The sequence below is a fragment of the Lutjanus erythropterus genome, chromosome 4, assembly GCF_056507025.1.
Source record: "Lutjanus erythropterus isolate fLutEry1 chromosome 4, fLutEry1.hap2, whole genome shotgun sequence".
NCBI classification, from domain to species: Eukaryota; Metazoa; Chordata; class Actinopteri; order Lutjaniformes; family Lutjanidae; genus Lutjanus; species Lutjanus erythropterus.
In genome coordinates, this window is record NC_139320.1 from 41,917,738 (window position 1) to 41,940,721 (window position 22,984).

General features: G+C 36.9%; 2 protein-coding genes across 2 annotated transcripts; one reads left to right on the forward strand and one right to left on the reverse strand.

The window, feature by feature from the left end:
- Positions 1 to 7,836: 7,836 nt before the first annotated feature.
- On the reverse strand, positions 7,837 to 8,772 carry LOC146329047 (olfactory receptor 13G1-like). Its single transcript, XM_084716735.1, has one exon. It carries the CDS (start codon positions 8,770 to 8,772, stop codon positions 7,837 to 7,839), a length of 936 nt encoding a protein of 311 aa, XP_084572861.1.
- An 8,919-nt stretch (positions 8,773 to 17,691) lies between these two features.
- LOC146329048 (olfactory receptor 2AT4-like) lies at positions 17,692 to 18,663 on the forward strand. Its single transcript, XM_084718018.1, has one exon. It carries the CDS (start codon positions 17,692 to 17,694, stop codon positions 18,661 to 18,663), a length of 972 nt encoding a protein of 323 aa, XP_084574144.1.
- Positions 18,664 to 22,984: the final 4,321 nt, after the last annotated feature.

The following is a 22,984-nucleotide window of genomic DNA, read 5'->3' on the forward strand; positions in this document are numbered from 1 at the left end:
CCTTCACTCTCTTCTAACCAGCCTGGTCCTGCATTAGAAGAGTTTGCAGGTAAAACAACCGAAGAGCTAATAGAAAACTGGCAACGCATCAGGAAGAAGAAAATACTGAATGTGTCAAAAAAAAAAGAAAATAAAAAGAATCCTATTTAGTATGTGCAGAATGACTATTTAAAAAAACTACCTAATAGAGACAGAGAATTACATAAAAAAAGTGTTAAACATATCAGGAAAACTATTTACAGGAAACAATCTGCTCAACATTCATTCAAATCACACATTTTACACAAACCTCCAGTTATTCTGTTCACTATTTGTTTAATATATATAATATCCACATTGTAAATACTAACATGAAGTTTAATGACAAATACTGAGTTCACCTAACTCAGTTTTATAAACTTTTATTAACGCTCATTTTCAATAAGTTACTTGTACTTTGAGCCAAACTCAGTGTACTTGAGATGGGTTCACTTAAACAAAGAGAAGGAAAAATGCCTCTAAAACAAATTGTCTCAAACCATCCAGTTACTGAAAGTAAAAAAAATGTTATTTATGCAGTTTCATTTTTGTCTTCACCTGTCTTGTTCAATAGAGGCAAAAAAAACCAAAATAATATAAAAAACTAAAATAAATAGGATCCTTTATCATTAATTATTTTTCATAATCTGAGCAGATGGGTAAAGTGACTCTTTGCACAGGAAGTTAATGGAACTTGGGATCTTAGTATCATTTCGTATCTATACAAAACATCGGGTGTTTGCTTTTGGCTCATGGCCCAACAGGAAGTTTCAGTTTTTGCTAGTTAAACCTGCCTGTTGGACGTCCTGGAGCAGCTCGAATCCTCCATCCTGTGATCCAGAACAGAGTAAATATACTAAATATTGTAAAAAAAAACAACAACAACAAAAAAAACTGTGCAAGTCATTTTGAGTTAAAACAATTTAAAACAGTGTTTTAGTTTAGAACTAGTTATGGGCCTTTTAATGTTTAGTTATTTTTCTGGTAAAGTTATTATTAAAGACTGTTTATTAACTGGCCTCTAAAATATTAAAATAAAAGATTTACAAGTGAAAAAGAATAATGAAGAATAAAATAATACAACAGAATGATAAAGAAATAAAATAAAGAAATAAAGGAGAATAAAATATTACTACTTTAAAAATATACAAAAACTCAGATATGTGATATCTGATGTTTGCTTTATTTAAATTCTTTATGAAGAAATGTACTGAGGTTTTATTCATTTTCAGTTAATGAGTTCATGAAATTATAAAATGATTATGACTTATAAACATTTTCTTATCCAGTTGTCTTTTCTTTTCATTTTTTCATAATGCCTCTGTAAAGTAGGGAGGTTGTTCCAAACATCTTGGAGAACAAACCACAGATCTTCAGTGGATGTAGGCGGCCTCACATCCGTCTGTCTCTTCATGTCCCAGACAGACTCCATGATGTTGACATCAGGGCTCTGTGGGGGTCATACATCACTTCCAGGACTCCTGGTTGTTCTTTATGCTGAAGATAGTTCCTAATGACATTGGCTGTATGTTTGGGGTCGTTGTCCTGCTGCAGAATAAATTTAGGGGCCAATCAGACGCCTCCCTGGTGGTATTACATGATGGATAAGTATTTGCCTGTATTTCTCAGCACTGAGGACACCATTAATCCTGACCAAATCCCCAACTCCATTTACAGAAATACTTGCAAAGAACCTCCAAAATGCTTCACTGTTGCCTGCAGACACTCATTATTGTACTGCTCTCCAGCCCTTTGGTGAACAAATTGCACTCTGCTACAGTCAAATATTTCAAATTTTGACTTATCAGTCCAGAGCACCTGCTGCCATTTTTCTGCACCCCAGTTCCTATGTTTTCATGTCGGAGGTTTGTCTTTTTGTCCGCAAGTCTTCCATGAAGACCACTTCTGTCCAGACTTCTCCAGACAGTAGATGGGTGTACCTGGGTCCCACTGGTTTCTGTTAGTTCTGAGCTGACTGCACTGCTGGACATCTTCTGATTTGGAAGGGAAGTAAGCATAATGTGTCTTTCATCTGCTGCACTAAGTTTCCTTGGCTGACCTCTGCATCTATGGTCCTCAACCTTGGCCGTTTCTTTGTGCTTCTTCCCTGGGGCAATGAGAGTCAATTAAAACTCTCCTAATATTCACAAACTTGGTTCTCAGTTCTTCATGTTATAGCTAATCAAAGTAAATTATTAAGTGCTTCATGGATAAAAAGAAAATAACAAAATGATCAGACATTCTGTTCTCCTTTAAAACTGAACTAAACCACTGAAACCTGACCAGAGAGTTTTAACTTTGAATATATGAAATGATTGAAACTTGATCATGTGAAGTGGAATATAAGTGAAGTTTTTTAGAAAATCTTACCATCATCACAATGCTAATTTCAATTAGCATGTTAATGGTAATTCCCATTATGTGTTAGCATCAAGCTAAGCAATAATACAAATTGAAAACACAAGGTGGCACCAGTAGGATGACATCAGATTTCATTCCATACATTCAAGTGTCATTCCATATATTTGAGGTTCATTCAATATATTTGGAGTTTCATTCCATATATTCGAGATATAAGGAATTTCATATATGTATAAATATATGTATATGTATATATATATATACATACATACATATTACTACTTATTTACTAATACTTCATAATAATACTGTTTTGACAAATCGCTGCTTCTGAGATTTAGAATATTGCACTTTGCCTTATTGCTAGTTTGATACTATTTCGATTACTTGTGCAGCCCTAATACTCATGCACACTGCAGCTTTTAGAGAACAGAGGTACAAAATCTGGATGTATAACAAAGAACAAACAGGGCGAAAGGCAGCTTGTAATGAAAAAGTAATGTTAAAGAAGAATACAACTGTTGTATGCCTCTGCCATCAAGTTAAGTTGCAGTGTAAAATGTAAATGAATAATCTCCAGTGAGAAACATGCTGTCTTCACTTAGATAGTGTTTTTTTTTTCAGAGGAGTACAGAGGACTGATAGAAAGCTTCGTCACATGGTACAAAAACAATCACCTGAAGCTCAATATTACCAAGACCAGTGTGCTTGTGGGAAACAACAGTGTTTCAAATGCAGATAACCCAGCAGCACAGAAGATCCATACAATCAGGACAGTGTCAAGATGGGCATCAATTTAGTATCTGACCATATATGAAGCACACACTGCATATACAGAAGATAAAAGTCCTCAGCAGGTTTGATTCCTGCCTAAGGCCCATTTCCTGTGTCTGTAAAGCTGCTCTCTCAAATAAAGACCCCCCCCCCACCCCCCCCCCAAAAAAAATTATCAAAATAAAACTTCTTCTTCTGCTCCTGAGTAATGGCTTTAAATAATAGCCAGTTTTGGCTCAACATTATGATGTAACAGTGGAGCTGACCTTTGACCTTTTGGGTATTAAATGTCATCACCTCATCATTCTATCCTTATTGACATTTTTGTGATTTTTTTTTTAATTTATTTTAATCAGAATTAACATTGTGTTATGGCCAAAAATGTGTTTTATGAGGTCACAGTGACCTTGACTTCTGAAGACCAAAATCTATTCAGTTCCTCCTTGAGTCCAAGTGGCCTCAGGGTGTTACGTTAAATTATAACTTTGCACGTTGTTTGCAGTATTTCTAACTATCTTTCAGATTTGCCTCTTTTATGTCCTCTGTACAGTCTGTTTTTTAGAGCTGATGTAAGACAGTTTCTCAGAAATAAAACACAACTGTTTACTTGATTTACTTGTAAATCATGAACCAATCCAGATTCACCTGTCGCAGTGTTTACCAGCATCTGATCAGGTGACTCTGAGTATGTCATCACCCATCAGAGGGTCTCTGAACTTTGAACTGTTACCAAGCGAGCCACAACAATTCATTGTGTTGTGGTTACTGGTGCCTGGTTACTGTTTCTTTCTTTAACTTTGCTCATTAGGTTAATGACTTCTTTGTCGACTGGGTGCTGATGGGAACGATGTGTCTCCATCAGTCCTCCGGAGTGATTCCTCCTCCGCTCTGGTAATGAACCTCAAAGGGTTTGGGGACACGCCGCAGTAAACAGCTACTGTTTTGTTTTGCAACAAGTGAGTTTGTCAAAGTGATTTGAGGGGATAAACAAAGACTTAACTTATAAAGTTATTGTATAATCAAATAAAGTGAATTACTGAAACAGTACCTTCACTTTCTTTCCACCTCTACATTTTGTTAACATTCCAGTTGTAAATACAGTTGGACAGTATGGTGATGTTTTAACACAATATCAAATTGAGAGGAGTTTTGTTTCTATAAAACAAAATATCATGATAATGCTATCATAATATTAAAAACAGTCAAGTATCATCTGTTTCAAGATGCACTTCACTAATTGAGGCTAAAGTCATAAATATTCAAATTACTGCACCTCTGTTGATCATCACAAAGCTCTGAGTAACTGAAAGTTCTTCCACCTGACAGAAAAGAGTAGACAGGTCATTATTTTCAATATTATTTCCATGCATTCACATCTTAGTTTCCTGCATTGCATGCTTGAATGTTGATGCTATTTATTTATTTAAAATATCAAATCATTTATGTAAGTAAAAATGACAATACTGCAGTTTAAAAGTCCTGTAAAAGTCCAACAATGGAAATATCATAATTAAAAGTAAAACAAAAAAAGCTAGGAGTTTAGGGATTTCACCATCTGTCATTCATAATATTAAAAGATTCAGAGAAGTCGCTGCATGTAAGGGGCAAGACTGACAACCAACACTGAATGCTCATGACCTTTGACCCCTCAGGTGGCACTGCATTACAAGCCCACATGAGTGTATAAAGGCTCAGGAACATCTTGGTTAACTGTTTTCAGTAAACACGGTTCGTCGCTGCATCTACAAATGCAAGTTAAGACTTGCAAAGTGAAAGCCAGATATCAACAGTAAACAGCAATGCAGCAGACTTGTCTGGGCCGAAGCTCGTCTGAGATGAACTGACGCAAAGTGGAAAAGTGTGCCGTAGTCTTTTTCTGTAAAACAGGAGGAAAAGGACCTCCAGATTCATACCGGTGCAAACTTCAAAAGCCAGCATCTTTAAAAATGTGTGGTGGATTATGAAACGCTAAGTACAACAAAGGAGACCCTGGTTAATGTTGAGCACCTGAAGTTGTATATCAAGCAAGAATGAGGAAGAATTTCACTTTCGAAAACTTCCAAAATTAGTGTCCAAAAATGCTTACTGAACACTGTTAAAAGAAGGGGTGATGTATCACTGTGGTAAACACTTTCCTGGAACATGTTGCAGGCATCAACTTCAGAATTAGTAAACAATAAAGTGGATCAGTTTGAACATTAAATTGTCTTTGTCTTGTCTTTGTGCTGTATTCAGTTGAATTAAGGTTGAAAACTATTTGAAAATTATTTCACTATGTTTTTGTTTACAATTTACATGTTTTAGCACAATCTTGTTTTGGAACTGGGAATTGTAATGTGCATTTTCATGATTACACTTGCATACTTTTATTGAAGCAAGATTTTCAATGCAGGACTGTATTTTTACAGTGTGGTATTAGTACTCGTAAAAGACCTGAATACTTTCTCAACCAAATTAACCTCAGGCTGTGTATACCTTGCAAAGCTTAGAAGACCTGTTAGTTTCCTCTTGTATAGTGCTTATTTTGAAGCAAAAAATATAAATATTGTATGAAGCTAATCACTACTAGGCTTTCAGCTCTGCTTCAAACAGACTGGCATTCTCTACCAGTTTTGGGAAATGAATGAGGCAAAATTACATATTATTCTTAATAGTATAATAACTATGCATGTAAATCATGCATGTTTGCTCAATATGTGCTTTCATTCACTCACCGTAAACACAGGAAATATTACACTGACACCTGTAATATTAGTGCAGTGTCTGTCACAGTGGCTCTATTATACAGTATTTGTAATATTTTGTTTTCTATTTGTTTTAACTGGGAGTATAGTTTTCCAAGGATGTATTTTACTTAACATTCTTGGCATGTGTCCTTTAAGTTAAAATGACATGATACACTGATTTCTTTCATACTGACTGTAGAACACAAATAAAATTACAATATAATTCCTGTAGCTCTTCTGCATGTTCATGAGGCTCACATGTTGTTTTATTATTGTGAAATAAGCAGATGTGCTTTCAAATTAATAATTAAGAGTCCAAGCAGGGTCACTCGCTGTGGACCTCTGTTGTTTTTGTTCTGATTCTTTCTTTCTTTCTTTCTTTCTTTCTTTCTTTATTTCTTTCTTTCTTTCTTTCATCAAATGAGATTTTTTTTCTGTCCTTAAGCATAGGGTGTGACATGCTATTCCATTGTTAGTGTAATTAATAGTGCTTACATTAAAGTGTAAATAGTTTGTTCACTCTATAGTGAAAACCATGTCCAGCTTTAGTTATTTGGATTTTTTCAGATAAACTATGACATTAAGTGGGATCACTGGTTGAGAAAATCCCTCCACTCCTGCAATGAAATAAACAGATTAAAAACCCAGTGCATTATTGAAAAAAATAAAATGCCACAAAGCTCAAAACTGGACGGTTATAATTATCTCATGAAAAGCTGTTGTTTTGTAGATTTATTTCAGGATAGCTTTTGAAATGTGTAATTTAATAATTCATGCAACATTGATTGTGTGGTGAGACAAAACTGGTATCTGGCTCAGTTTTTATCAGAAAGATTGCAGCTGGTTTGCTCTGCTTTTATTGCAGCCCTGTTTTCTGCTTAATACAGTCTGTCTTCTGCTTTTACTGTACTTATCATGCCTCAACAACTGTTATAACTTGTTTCTTAATTATTAATTATTAATTTTTATGTTGATTTTAGGTTCCCAACTTTATATCTGTCCAGACACTATGGATGAAAACTAGTCTTTTGACTAATTCATTTATTGATATGCACTGTCCCTGAGAAATAAAAATGGTACAACATGCATGGCCTCTCAAAACACACTATCTTTCCAGGCCACATGAAAAAAACATTTTTTTTATAAACTAATGCTAATACATGGCTTTAAATCTTAAAACAAATATGTAAACAAATCATATGTTATATGAAGATAATCTTTATACAAGGCTACCCGAGGCTGGTCTCAAATTTAATTGTGTATATACTGTAAATATGCTAATGCAAGAGATATTGTCAAGGCTTTTGTTCATAAAGGTCAGAATGGATGATGACATAAGTGAACAAGTTAAAAATGATCATGAAAAAGGTGCCTTGAGTGGCTCTGACACAGACTTAGACAACCTTGAAGTCCTTGATTCTTGTCTTTTTTTTTTCTTACATAAATAATGGCACACAACTGTTTCTGGGTTTCTCTGTGAACAACATTATGTGATATGTATTAAAATAAAGTATGTTGTAAGGCTGCAAGTAAGGATTTTTTCCCCATTGATTTATTTGTCAGTTATTTTCTTGAGTAATTTTGTCTGTAAAATGGCATGAGAAATAAATAAAATAATGTGACATCTTACAACAATCACAACTGGGGAGTTATAAAATGTTGAAACAATAATTATCAAATAATTGCTGATCAATTTTCTGTCGATCAACTAATCAATTAATCAACTCATCTTTGCAGCTCTCACATGTTGAAATGTTTCTGAGACGTGCATCTGTATGTGAATTTGTGGTCTACAATGATGACACATAATGTTATAGATCAATGATATACAGTATATTGACATAAAAATAGTTTGGAAAGGCAAATATTCCATAATGCAATTACAAAACTTTAGTATAATACTTAAACCATAAAGTGATGTAACTTTTATGAAAAAATAAACTCAGTTCACATCAGTCTACTGAAGTGTCTCATCTTTTCTGAATATCTTAAAGACCTTATTTTTAATTTCTTTTGTCACAAGAAAATACACAAAAGGATTAACGAGAGGTGGGCCGAGGATGGACCCGACCATTAAGCCTATGCGTGTCTCGAAAGTTAATTCCACAAACCTGGTCAAGACAATGCGGATAAATACTGGACAGTAATAACATGTCACTACAATGAAGTGACTCAAACAAGTGCTGCCCATTTTTCTTTTGTCACTTTTTGAGGATACTTTCACATAAACTATGATCCAAAAGTATGACGCGCAAATGAAAGTGAAAGTGAAAAATAAAAGAAAAAATGCTATGGTTGTTATCATGTTAAAATAGATATTATGGTCAGCACAAGTGGTTCTTATTACAGCAGCAAAGTCACAATAACTGTACTTCAGCTTCAAAGAGCAGTGAGGGAGAGGGATCACACATGCAGGCATTACAGCCACAAAGCCACAGGCAGCAATCCACAGGATGTATGTAAGTACAAGAGTGCGCACATTTGTTAAATAACTGTGGTACTGAAAAGGATAGCTAACAGCAATCAATCGATCAAATGCCATAACTGCTAAAGCAAACATCTCCATCACCCCTGCCATGTGAAAAACACACATCTGAATTAAACACGGCACGTAGGATATAGTGTTAACACCAGCAAGTAGGACCCCTATCATTGTTGGACAGGAACTGGAGGTGTACATTATATCAACAACAGCAAGGTTGCAAATCAGAAGATACATTGGTTTGTGTAATCTCTTGTCATAAATAATAAAGAGGATGTTTGTTATATTAGCTAGGATAGCTAGAACATAGGTAATCAATATAACTACACCAACTACCAAAGGCCTTTTGGTTGTTTCAAAACCACCTATGATAAATTCAGTTACTTTGATTGAAGCATTATGTAAAGGCATATTCAGCTAAATGTCAAGATGAAAAAAATGCAAAAAAAAAAAAAAAATTGGAAAAACTCACCTCAAAGCAAAAGATAATTCAAACTGTAAATGTTAATCAACCCTGACCAGCTGTCATACAAAAATAACTGAACTCAATCAAACAGCTTTCACCACAACTAACAATGGAGTTTACCAGACAGCTGTTGGGACTAAATCTTATAAAGCTCAACAGAGCTGTAACTTTTCCTTGCATCCAATCACATTTGTCATTGTAGTGGGCCTCCTGTCACGTTCAGATAATTACGCAACACTATAATACAGTGGCCCTGAAGATCAAAACACACAATTCAGAAAACAACATTTCACAAAACACAACATTTTTAGAAAAAGCAGCATTTAACAGAATATGACATTTCACAAAATATGACATTTCACAACATTTGACAAGACAAAACATTTGACAATACATTATGCAGAAAACGCAAAAACATTTAGGAAAAAACAACATTTGACAAAACACAACAATCAGACAAACATCAAACACATCAGTTCATCACAGATCATCTTCACTGGAATGTTTTGGAGCGACAAGGACAGGATAACAGCCTCTCTACTCTGAAACCTTCAGTTACACATATAACCCTCCATTTTCTATGGCGTCTCTCCATATATACATATATGTAAACATGTCCCACATGTATGGGGACTCTGTAAGACACCTCACAACCAAGCAGACCCAGCTGCTCTGACAGGAGCATGAAGGCCTCACCTATGTGCTCAGACACTGCGTACATTTACTGCTGCCTCTGGAAACATCAGACTGAAGGCTCTGGTTATAGCTAAATTCACCCTCCAATGGGAGACACCTTGCTCTCCGTCCAGCCTGCTGACAGTTGCTGAACAGCCCTGCAGATTTGGGGAGCTTTCTTTTAAAGGCCTCTTCGAAACACTTCCAGCTCCAGCACCGCAACTGGCATAATGGATTCAGGTACAAGGACGATGTCTGGTAGCTGGATAGCGATAAGGTTGGGCAACTCCAGCTGTTGCCTCAAGTCCTCTAACAGAGGTCAGGATGCCTGCAGATGTTCGTTTGGCTCGTTTTGGCCACTCCCCACCTCTAACAAAGGCGATGGCATGGCTGGAAGGTGGATCTGCTTCTCCCACTCAAGTTCTGTGCTACTGACTTCAGTGATGGTCTTCAGGAAATGATGGTGTCTCCACTGGTTCTGTCCCTCTTCGTATGCCTTTGCGCAGTGGCTGAGGATGTGTTCGAGGGGGGGTTTCTTGTCCAGAACAGAGTTGAATCAACTTTGCAATTTGTGTGCAGATTTAAAGGGCTTGGAGGCACATCATATGCTGCCTGGATGAGAAATCAGTTGTGTTGTGGCTTGGCTTTCCAGAGCTCAGACCAGGTCACTTCCTTCTCAACCACTCGATTCTCACATCTGGTTCACTAGGACCAGATGTGGTCATACGTGGTTCCTTTCCTGGTATTTATCTGGGGAGCCAGAAAGGATCATAATCCTGCTCTGGCTTGTGTGGCCACTTCTATTATGATGCAGCCTTACCTATACTTCATGAACATCTTCTGCCTTCCACTTCCAGAGGATCCTCAATTAGATCCCCTTCAGGCGCCTTTGGGATCACTGCAGTCCCTGTAGTGTGCCACGTCTCTGGCTCTTGCCACTTTTATTTCCTCTTCCAAGGATTTGAAGGGCAGGTGCAGTTTGTTGTGATATGTAATTTACACATGAAATGATATATTTGTTAAGTCCCATAGATATGGGGAAGATAAAATACAAATACAGCAAAATGCCAAGAAAAAGTTAAATCTGTGACACCAGGAGCCTGTAAGGCAGTAATACGCAAGGGCCTAAAGCTTCGCTGGCCACAGTACAGACAGTATTTGTTCATGGAGGCAAACGCTATGTGGTTCTGAACCACATTAAAACAGAACATAGGTCTACAACTAGAAGTCTGGTTATCAAATATACTGTTTCTCTTTATTGAGTGAATGAAAATTTATTGAAAAAATGTCCATTACAATGTCCCAAACCCCAAAGTAGTCCATATTTCTAATTTTGTTTAGTCAAAAGTAAGACAAATACAATGTTAAGTTCAACATTTTATGGAAAATATTTTTTTTTTCTTTCAAAAGTAGATATCACAAAGGCTTTGCAATAAAAGATAGAAATATACAGACAGAAATATGCTAAAACCACAAAAAGTGTCAAATAAGATAATACAGGGGTGTCAAACTCAATCACAGAAGGGGCCAAAATTTAAAACGCAGTAAGTCGCGGGCCAAACAGGATTAACATTTACTCTACTGTCTAAAACTGGCTATGTTTTATTCAGGAATATGAATTTGAACAGCCAGACTGCATCAACTTTTTCCTCAATAAAAACAATAAAATTGAAATTATTTTTTTTCTTCCCCAATAACATAAAGCAAAACGAAAATATTTCAGCTCAGAATATTTAAGCTTCACATATTAAGTTCACATATCCGATCAGCAACAGTATTTCTGAGGCTTACATTTGAAAATGATTGCTTTTGTCTGGACGCAAGACGTTGCACACTTTATCATGCAGCGCTTCAAAAACTCTCCCTCCGTAAATGGCCAGGCTGATTCAGCTGATTTGGATGATTTGGCTGATCTCTTCTGCCACTATAAAATATGGCAGCTTCACTTTGTGATTTTGGCCATTTATTTTGGGGGTTAGCTTAAGTGTCACTGTAAAAGCTCCGACCGATGCATTCATCCGCTGACCACTGATCAGTGTGTCATTAAAGCAGCGGGAGGAGAGGTTGGTGCACAGGTCTTGACTTGCATGGCAGCTGTTGAAGTGCACTGTGGGATTTGTAGTATAGTGGTGGGAGTACCTTTTAACAGTTTCAAAAGTTCAGAAAACTGCATGTCGAATAAGTAGAATACTCACTTATAGATGAGTACCTGAAAGAACATAAAACATGATGTAAGTCAGGATTAGGGCTGGGCAATTTGGAGAAAATACCTAATTGCAATTTTTCTGACTAATATTGTGATTTGCTGTGTACTTTAATTTTAAGTCAAGCTTTGGTTCAAAGCTGTCAAGCTTTTGATGAAACACTTAGGCAAAAACCAGGAATGCTGAGACAGATCACAAGATCAGGGATCGAAGGCTGTGGTGAATATTCGGGAACCAGGCAAGAGAGGAGAGTCAGAGACAAGCAGGGTAGGCAATAGGGAAAACAAACCAGGAACAAAAGCTGGAGAGTCTTGCAGGGAAATACTGAAGAACAGTCTGGCAGGGAGTGAGAGTGCTGGAGAGGCTTTATACTGGGCTGATTGGGGATGAGCTGCAGCTGAGCTGGCAGGTGGGTAGAGTCGGGCTGATGAGGTGGGAGTGGCTGGCAGGTAGAGTGGAAAATGACTGAGGCAGAGTGAGAGGAGGGAAACTGGGAGAATAGGGGACACGTCAAGGGAAACTGGGCCTGTAGAACTGTGACACCATCTATATGACTTATAGGCTTTGACCCTACAATGCAGTATTATGTTGAGGAAAACAACAATAATTATAATAGGAAGGGCTGAAGGATACATCAAAAACATAAATCATATTGCAATTATCTTGACAGATGTTGTGATATGACACATTATCAGTGTTGATCTTTTTTGCATGACAATTTTCATTTTCACAAAAAAAAAGTTTCAGTCATGATGATGTGACATTTTTGGAGTTCTGTATGAGGATTTTTAGGCCAGGGCATCTCTGCAGCACGACTCTACTTCATTATAATGCATTCATAATAAGGTGCTTCCTGATAAGCAATTTGTAGATTAGATTTTGATGATAGAAATGACTCATTTATGGTAATTTTATGTAGTTTTATTTTATTATTTAATGTTATACATTAGTTTTGTGTCTTTGGAAGAGTACCTCCTATTGCTTCAGATGGCATCCCAACCCAAGCAGCACCACGCCATGGGGAATGATGGTGAAAAATATTGATCAGTGTTTCCAAAAGTCCAAGATGACATCTTAAAATGTCTTGTTTTGTCCACAACTCAAAGATATTAAGTTTACTGTCAGAGAGGAGTAAAGAAATCAGAAAATACTCATATTTAAGAAGCTGACCATAACATATGTAATTAAGATTGCCTTGTATTCATGGATGTGGGTTTGTTCATTATTTTTTCAGACACCTCAGGAGCACACGGTCAGAGCTGCTGCTGCTGGTCCAGCTCCTTCAGCAGCTGTGGGCTCTGCTGCAGTTTCTCCATCTAATGCTGCAGCCCCTTCTTCTACAAGTCACGTTGGACCCAAACTAAACTTAAAACTGCTCTTCTCTGAAAAATCAAATCAAAATCAGAAGCTTACACAATGATTAAGTTCCACTTTTTAAGTACATATATTTAGCTTTGACCTGCACATCTCAGTGGTTGTTTAATTTGTGATATTTTATCATTCCCTAGTTTGTCAAGTTACAGAGTGCTGCACTCAAACCTAACCTCAGCCTCACCAGAAACCTCAGGTACAATTTCATATATTGGCTTATGAATGTGGTAACCATTTTCTAACGTTAATTGCAATACTTAAAGAAAAACTAGGATATGCTGCTGTGTATCTCTTCCAAATTCTGTGAATCTCATAGTGTCTTGTTTCATTTCACCTCACTTTATTATCCCTTGAAGAGGAATTTTCTTATCTTATGTTTTTTTATTATCTTATCCATTGTGATACCTGAACGTTAATCTAATATGATAAATGACTTTGTATTGAAATTTTTAAAATGTGTTTGAATAATTTGTATTGTTATGCCTCTCATAGAATGTCTCATTGTGTATCACACCATATATGTAATTTCTCTTTTCTCCCGGCTTGCATCCAGCACCGTCACCATCTCATCTGACAGTTTGACCTCAACAAATCCCAGTGTCCCCGGGACAGTGTGGACAGTTTGGGACTGCAGAGACTGTGCACAGCCAGTATCAGGAAATAAACATGTTTTAAGACTTATAAATTATTAATGATTTATCAATTGTAAGATAACACAAAATTTGCAACCCTAGTCTGGAGAGGTGACATGACATCAACAGTTAAAAGTAACTAATACTCTGAGTAGTTTTTGCAACAAGTACTCTGTACTTTTACTTGAGTATTTTTCTAACACCAGTACTTCTTCTTGTAATTGAGTAATATTTTAGCAATGCAACAGATTTTCAGTTCAGTTCAGTTCCATAACCCATTTTTCAGACAAATAAATTCAACACGAGATAGAAAAGGCAAGGCAGATTTATTTACAATTATACAACACAGGGTTGTATAGCGAGGTTTTGTTGTAGTTGGATGTTGCATGGCAGATAGCTGAGGATGATTGAGGCAGTCTGTCAGCCTGAGGGAAGAAGCTGCTCCTTAGTCTGGGAGTACAGGAGCAAACACTTCTGTATCTGTGAACAGGCTGTGCATTGTTCCTGTAGAGTGGCACAACATCATGAATTAATTTATATCAGACACATATCTTTGCTTCTTGGTGAATGTAGGATTAAACTTAAGAATCTAATATATTAGAATATTATATAGAATATTATTATTCTAGAGGTAAAAGGTCCATATTAAACTTACATTGGTTCTCTCCGTGTTCTGCTCGGAGAGAAAAGAGGCAGATCTCAGAGAGCTGAGCACAGTCACCTTAATAAAAAGACAGTGGACAAAAGAGAAAGTGAGACGTACAGGCTACTTCTCAAATCAAAACCATAATTTCTCAAAATGATGCAGAAAATCTTAACATTTCACAGGTGAGGCTTTGGCATAGTTACGAGAGGAATAGTGGAGTTGATGTTGATGGTGATGATGATGACGTTTGGTGCCTGCTGTGGCATCAACTGTGGAGACATACAGCACAATCCTTAGTTAGCAGAAGCTCATAGTTGCCAGTTGTGGCAACAAGCTGCTGTGTTTGCAGCGGTGAGTACAGTGAGAGAGGAGTTCAAGGTGGTACCTTAAAAAATGGTAGAATACAAAGAAGAAAGATAAAGTGAGAGATACAGTCCAGTCCTTAAGGTTTCTCTTAAACCAGAATTTCTCAGAACAATGCAGAAAATTCTAACATTTCACAGGAGAGGTGTTTAGATACTTACATAGGAGGAGGAGGCTGAAGGCTCACTGGACACCAATGTCAGATGATGAGGAGCTGTCAGATGTTTTGAGGAGCTGTAGCTGCTGTCTTTGCTGAGGCAGCAGGTTTGGTGAGGGAGGGATTCAAGGAGGTGCCTTAGAAATTAGTGCGGACAAAAGATAAAGTGAGTCATACAGCCCAAAATCTTAATTTATCAAAATGATGGAGAAAATTTTAACATTTAAGATGAGAGACTTTGAGATACTTACAGCAGCAGGAGGAGGCCAGAGGCTCACAGGAGCTTGTTGATGGATACCAGCGTGAGAGAAGGTCAGCTGAGGTGTTTCTGCAGGAGCTGTAGCTTGTGTCTGTGCAGAGAAAATGGGTATGATGAGGAAAGTCAGCCAAATCCTTAAGATGTTTCTCAAACCAAAACCGTAATTTCTCAAAATGATGCAAAAATTGTTAACATTTCATCAGAGAGGCATTAAGACACTTACAATAGGAGGAGGAGGCCAGGGTCTCATTGGTGCCTGTTGCTGGACACCAGTGTGAGAGGAGGCCTTGATGTGTATCAAGGTAAGCAGTGACGTTTCCTGAGGAGCTGCAGCTTGGTGAGGGAGGAATTCAAGCAGGTAGCTTTAAAATTGAAATAGACAAAGAAGAAAGATAAAGTGAAACATACAGTCCAATCCTTAAAGATTTTCTCAAACCAAAAATATTATTTCTCAAAATTAGGCAGATGACAGAACATTTAGGTTCTGACAAACCTACAGGAAGAAGGGATAGTGGAGTCTCCAGAAGAGCTGCAGCAGTATGATTGCAGCTGTGCAGAGGCGATGAGGACGGAGAGGCAGGACTTTGTCTTGACTTTTAACAGTAGGAGCGCATGTAGTAGGAGACTGGACGGATTGCAGTTTCTGTGGTTGCTGAGGTGAGAGCTGCTTTGTTCTTTGTTCTGGCACAGAGGTAGGCCTTTCTTCATAGTTGGTCAGTGGTAGGAGGATTTGTCTGACCAAAACGCCCTTTTTGTAGAGCAGGTAGGGATCTTGGAAGGCTTTGAGGTACAAGGCCTTCATACTGTCAAGGCATCTCTAGTGCCTTGCAACCACTCCCAAGCCCGGGCATTTTTTTTTTGTAGTCTATGCCTTACCAGACTACACTTTGTGAGTGAGAGCACAAGGTAACTGAGGAGTTGGTACAGAATATATCTTTGCCAAAGCCAGCGACTGACCTGGTGCTGGAGAGGCTGGCGGTGGGAAATTAGAAGCATTAAACCTAGCAACCCACTGAATCAGCTACTGGCTTGACTGATCACGAGCTTCCCAGGATGGTACATTGGACTACATACACTACATTATCCTGCTTGTGTCTGGGTGTTCTGTTTTGCGGCAAAAGCTCATTCACCCCAAGGACAGAACACCCAGACACAAGCAAGATAATGTAGTGTATGTAGTCCAATGTAGTGAGGAATGCACAGACCTGTACACTGGGGAGACAAAATAACCACTGGACAGGCACATGGCCGAAGAGCCAGTTCCTCAGGACAGGACTCAGCAATCCACCTACATCTCAAGGCCAAGGGACACTCCTTTGAAGATAATTGACCTTTCTACGAATGCCATGACCTAGATGACTGAGACTAAGGGCCCTATCTTACCCTCAGTGCAAAGCCATTGCAGCCGCCAGTGCAGGTGGTTTTGCTGTCTTACACCAGAGCAAGTGCCATTTTTGCCATGTGTGTAAGATAGCAAATGCCCTGGCACCGAGTCTGTGCCGCTGTGGGTCTAAACGTGAAGGCAAAATGAAGGCGTGGCCCGGCACGTTTGCTGTTTTGTGCTCGGCGCACTGAAGTAACAATCACAATCACAAAATAACTTCATTCATGGTCATTCTCTTCCTCACACAGGAGTGTTCATTAGTTAAGTGTTATTTGAACATATTCTCTATCATATCTCTATCACTCATTTTACAAATAAAGAATTTAAAAGAAATATGATTTTTAGGCATTTTGATATTTATATATAATATATAATATTAATATTTATTTGTTTTATCTGATAAATAACATTATGATTCATGTTTAATCATTCACTGGCCCCTGACCTCCTCATTTTGCAAAAGTGGCCCCCAGGCATAACAAGCTGAGTACCTCTGCTGTAAGGCCGTCACACTCCCACATGCTGTGTGCTGAGAGACCATCATTAAACACTGGGGATGTTCATGCTCCTTTCTCAAAATCAATTCAGCTACACCTGGGGTTTTGTTGTGTAGTGCAGTTGTTTACTCCTGTGGGATGCATTTGTATTATTAAATTAATGATTCTTCTAATCAGCCATCATGAGGCGAGTGTTCTTTGCTATGCATAGCATATACAGTATTTCCTCGCTGACCAGTTTAATGTTAGAAATAGCCTATGTATAGTATTGTCTGAAAAGTAGTATAACACCTATTGAGGAAAAAGAAAATTCTGAGATTATTCTTTATATTAATGAGTGTCTTGTTTTTTGATGAAAAAACTGCCTGACTAATATTAGTAACTAGATATTAATAATTGTTAGTGTCCACAGAGAATTAAAGAGGGTGGATATTATACTGTCATCACAAGGTAGGTGGGCAGAAATATTTTTAAGAGGTAAATCAGCAGGTGAATCAGAGTTTGCTGTCATACTATTTAACAAAGGTAAGTGTAAACGCTAAATGACTACTACTACTACTATATGATCTACAGATACTACATAATGTAATTATTATTTCTTTTAATGTTTGAGAGGATGTTAAAGTGTTTTATCTAATGTATTGCATCGTCATTGTTTAGGTAATTTCCACTCATCATGCCAGAGGGAAATCAGAGCGTTGTGACTGAATTCATCCTGACTGGATTCCCTGGACTTCATCCAGAGTACGAAGGACTCGCCTCAGCTGTATTGTTCTTTGTTTATTTCTTAACCATGACAGGCAATGTTACAGTTCTTTTTCTTTTTGCAACCGACCGTGGCCTTCATAAGCCCATGTATTATATCATTCTCAATCTGTGTGCATGTGACATTCTCTTCAGCACCACCACTTTACCAAAGATCATAAGTAAGTATTGGTTTCAATCGGGGGCCATTTCATTCACTGCTTGCTTTGTCCAAATGTACTTTGTTCACTATCTTGGCTCAGTCAATTCTTTTATTCTCTTCCTAATGGCTTTGGATAGGTATTTGGCTATCTGCCATCCTCTCAGATATCCACTTGTTCTTAAAAACTCGACCATCCACATTCTCAGTGTTACTGCATGGATTGTTGCCATGGCAGCCCCTTTAATGTTAGTTATTCGGGCGTACCCTCTTCCTTACTGTGCCTCAAACATCATCAACCATTGCTACTGCGATCATATTGGTATAACAGTACTGGCATGCACTGACAGGGGCCCTTATGCTCGTCCTGCTTTTGCATTAGCAATGATCGTGCTGCTGGGACCTCTGGCATTCATAGTTTTCTCCTATGGCTGTATAATTATAACAATACTAAAGATGGCAAATGTACAAGGTCGCCTCAAAACCATGTCCACTTGTAGTACTCAACTGATTATAGTCACACTCTATTATTTACCCAGATGTCTTGTATATTTATCCAATATGGTGGGTATTAAATTTAGTTCTGATGCGCGAGTAGTAATTATCATGATGTATAGTCTTTGCCCCCCCATGATTAATCCACTTATATACTGTTTAAGAGCTACAGACATGAGAGAGAGTTTGTGGAAGCTTATCAGGAGGAGCGCTCCACAAAAAGCTCAGGTTTCAGCCATTAGTAACTGATGAATGAATACATTAATCAGTGTCTTTACTTTCTTTTTTTTTTATCAATCTCTCTTCATGAGAACTGGAAAGCTGCATAACAAATATTGATTGTGGATGAACTGAAAACCAAAACTGTTACAATGTTAAACACATCGCTTTAAAATGTGTTTCACTTTAAACCAAGTCCGTTCTTAGAGGGAGGCAAAAGCTTTCTTTTATCTGATGAAAGGGTGTCACTTTGTGTTGTAGGTACATAAGATCAGCTAAAAAGAGATTTCCCTCAAAACATGTAAGTTCAGGAAATGTAGTCAGCATAGAATGGTGTGAGGTCACAGTGATAATTAAGGCAAGCTGAAAAAGAAAATGCGTAACTATTAGGGGTGTAACGATTTACATGCATCTAATGCATTGGACTTTAACATGTTAGATGTGACATGATGTGTTAACATGAATCGGAAACAAATTGACGCAGCACTAGTGTATCGATGCATCTCATTAGGATGTGCATATGTTTCATTTTTTGCATCAGGGAGCTGCCACTGTTAATTTCCTCTGTTTTCTTTCTACTCCTGCCTGTGCACCGCTCTCACTAAACGCCTACTGCTGCAATCACACAAAACAGGCGCTCCCCACGCCCTCTCCTGTGTCTCTTCTTCATTTACTCAAAACAGACCATGCTAAAAACAACGACAAGAAGTGACATTGTTCCCTGTCGCATCACCAAACCTTCATAACGCTTAAGTGTAGACTAAGTTTGGGTTTTATAAGAAAGATGAGAAACGCTGCTGCAGATCATTTATACAAAACGTGTCTTACAGCAGAGTACAGAGACACGAGTCTGACCCACAGAGACGTCATTTCACTGTGAGAGCAGGTAACACTTCACTGTTCCTCCACACTAATCAAAACCACAGCTCTCTTCATTTGAAACAGACCAGCAGATCATCTTACTGCAGAAATACTGATATTTCAAACAGTTTTAAAGTTTTTCACAGATTCTCATTTACACACGAGACTCATAATTAGATGTTAATACCACTGTAATGACTCCTCTCTGTCTCTGATGTCATTATATTTAGTAAAACTATCAGGATGTGTTTTTGCACCTAATAGCACTCTACAAATGTGGCATTAGTTGAAACAAAATGTCTTGTATTGCATCACATCGTATTGTATTGTGACAGAGCTGAATCGAATTGTTGGCCATTTTAAAATGTTAAGATATATCGTATTGTTGAACATGTATTGAGATACAGTCAGTTTCAGTCAGTGAGATACACACCTCAATAACTATGCATCAAAAGAGCGGAGCCTGGGGTACTACAGAGTCAACAATGCAAAAATACACAACAGCAACACAAGTAACCGTCATCCACCACGTCCACAGCTGCAGTACCATTTCAATCAACTGAACAACTGCCTTGTTGTTGCAATACTGAATACTTTAAAAGCTTGTTTTTGATTTTTGTTTGTATTGTCTAAAATTTCAATATTATCTTAATGTCTTATGTTTAATGTATTGTGTAAAGTGTAAAGTGCTATACAAATAAACCTGCCTTGCATTTATGAACGAAGTTCAACCAAACATGACTCACTGTGTGTTTTTAGTGCAAATACACAATTCTCAAAGTGTTCCCTTTATTAGTTAGCTTTTCTTGGTTCAAGATATTTTTCAGAACATTTTTAACTAATTTTAATTTTAAAAAGTGATAGGAAGAAAGTCGTCCATTTCAAAAAGTGTCCCCAGCATCCCCAGTGAAAATGACACATATTATCTTGTATGTCACCACTTTATCATCATGCTATGATCATGTGAACAAAAACTGTCAAGCATGCTATGACTACAACAATGTACAGTGATTTCTGTTGCAGGATACAGTAGAGCATCTTAAAAGGGTTTGCAAACATTTTCTGACCTGCAACTTTATTTTCTTATTTTCATGTTATATTTTAGGTTTATTTTGACTCCTAAAATTATAGCAACCTGTCAAGTTTAAGTGTAGATATAAGCACAGAAAAAAACAAAATATCAAAAAACAGGTATTGTTCAGAGTCTCTGTAATAGTCACAGTTCTTACTCCAACAAGTGGGGGTCCGCTATGAATGTATGTTCTGTGTGTCTGCAGCTGTATGTGTGTGTACAGTTTAATCCCACTGCACTTGATGAAGGTGTTCGGTTCACAGACTCCTAACTCGTCTCTGAGATCGTCTCTGAAATCTTTGCTCATCTTGAGAAGACACAAAAACCCCTTACTTATAATTGACATCAAAATAAAAATATCTTTATCCAAATTCTATGAACATGAGAAAAAACACAAATAACAGTAGAGCTGCAACAATTAATTGAGTATTAATCAATTATTACATTAATCGCCAACCATTCTGATAATAGATTAAATAAGTTATTTTTATAAGAAAAAGAAAGTCACAATTTTCTGACTTCAGCTTCTTAATTGTGAATATTTTGTGGTTTCTTTACACCTTTATTACAATAACCTGAGTATCTTTGGGTTATGGACTAAACAAGACATTTCAGGATGCTTGTTGGGCTTTGACTGATTGACAATTTCCACTGTTATCTGATTAATCAAGAAAATACTCAACAGATTAACTGACACCAAAAATAATTGTTGGTTGCGGCCCTTAAGTAACAGCATAAGTTCCTAGTGCACCTTTAGTCTCATGAACTGTAAAAAAAAAAAAAAAAAAGACCAGCATAAACAGTGAAATTCACTGGAAGAGTACATGTTAGCCAGCAATTAACACAAATAGTGCAGAGCGATGCATCAAAACAAACAACAATAAATAAATAAATAAACAAATAACATAAAAAGTGTGTCCTTAATACACCAACATCACTATGTCTGTATTTCTGATAACCATTACATATCTAGTTTACTAATACTTATAGCATAATCAAATGGAATATTAAATGGCACTCATTAGCATTGAAGCTAGCAGACATTTTTGCCAGTTAGCTACATGTTACAGATTCTTTTTTTGTTTTCATTTTTGTTTTTCTTTATCTATTAATTCTGAAAACAAGACACTTTCCAACTATCATAATAATAATACCTACTTCTTGGATGAGGATGGACTACAACAAATATAAAAAATGTAATTTAAAGTGAAATAAGACTGTTTAGGAACAAGAAAAAAAAATCATAAACAGAAGAAAATAAGATACATTATATAATAATAAAAAACTAAATAATCTAAAAGTAGTAGGGCTTATCTCACATTCATTTATACATATCAAAAAAAGAGAATGTGATTCAGATGTGATTGTGATTTAGACAGGGTTTAGTTTCCAAGTATCTGCATTTGTATAATAAAGAATTTACCTGATAACAATAAAATATTAGTATCAAATTTCAAATTCCAATTTTCAAGAGAAAAAACACATTTTTATTGTTTTGTCTGTCAGTGATGATAGCTCAATCCCTGTAGCCACCTCTGCGATCTAAGAGAGGCTAGTTTGGCTTTTATCATTGTATTATAATCCTCAACAGCACATTGAACTCTTCATGGTGTTACAAATTTCCATAGTCATCCGTAAAATGAGCGAGGGTCCAGATCCCCAGGATTTCCATTTCTCTATGTACAGAGATTTTTTTTACTCCACCTAATTTATCTATTGTTCCAAACAGGTGTGTCATGTGCTGATGGAAATCAGACAGTTTAACTGATAAAGAGCTACAGTCAAAATCACAGTTGAAAATCAAATTAGGGGCAATAAACTTTGAGACATCTGCACATGAAAGATTCTATATAAATTGCAAACTTTAACTTTTTTTTTTTAACTAAGTGAATAATTAATTTTCACCTTTCCTTTTTGTCTACCAGTTATCAGGGCTGCTAATGTTAGTGCAAATCAAAATGTAACATTGCTGGTTGCAACCAGTGATGTTTGTTTTGATTGTACTCCCGTAGTCCTACATCCAGGCAACTTTTTTTTTTTTTGCCTGGCAGCAACAGCATGAACTAGAAACCTTTGTGAGACATTGCCAGATCTAAGATAGTAAGTCTCAGAAGCCCAGAAGATTTAAGTTGGACAGACTTTAAGAGTATTTGAGGATACTTGGAGATACTTTTTCATTTATTTCATTTTTTTTTTTTTTTCACTTTTATGTGAGTTTCTCTTTGGTGTTTTCTGTATCTAAGTGCTTTTATTTTATTGTAAATGAGGTCTCTACCAAGTTAAAATGAGGGTTGCATGAATGAATTGATGAATGAATGAGCAGTTCAGGACCCAGTAGATTTTGAAAGACTGATATAGTTTATTATACAAAGTATTTTATTTAATTAAACATGCAATAAGTATACCACAAATAGATTT

Excerpts from the sequence above, each read along its gene's own strand:
- LOC146329047 (XM_084716735.1), bottom strand. The coding sequence starts at position 8,772 with ATGCCTTTACATAATGCTTCAATCAAAGTAACTGAATTTATCATAGGT.
- LOC146329048 (XM_084718018.1), top strand. The coding sequence starts at position 17,692 with ATGCCAGAGGGAAATCAGAGCGTTGTGACTGAATTCATCCTGACTGGA.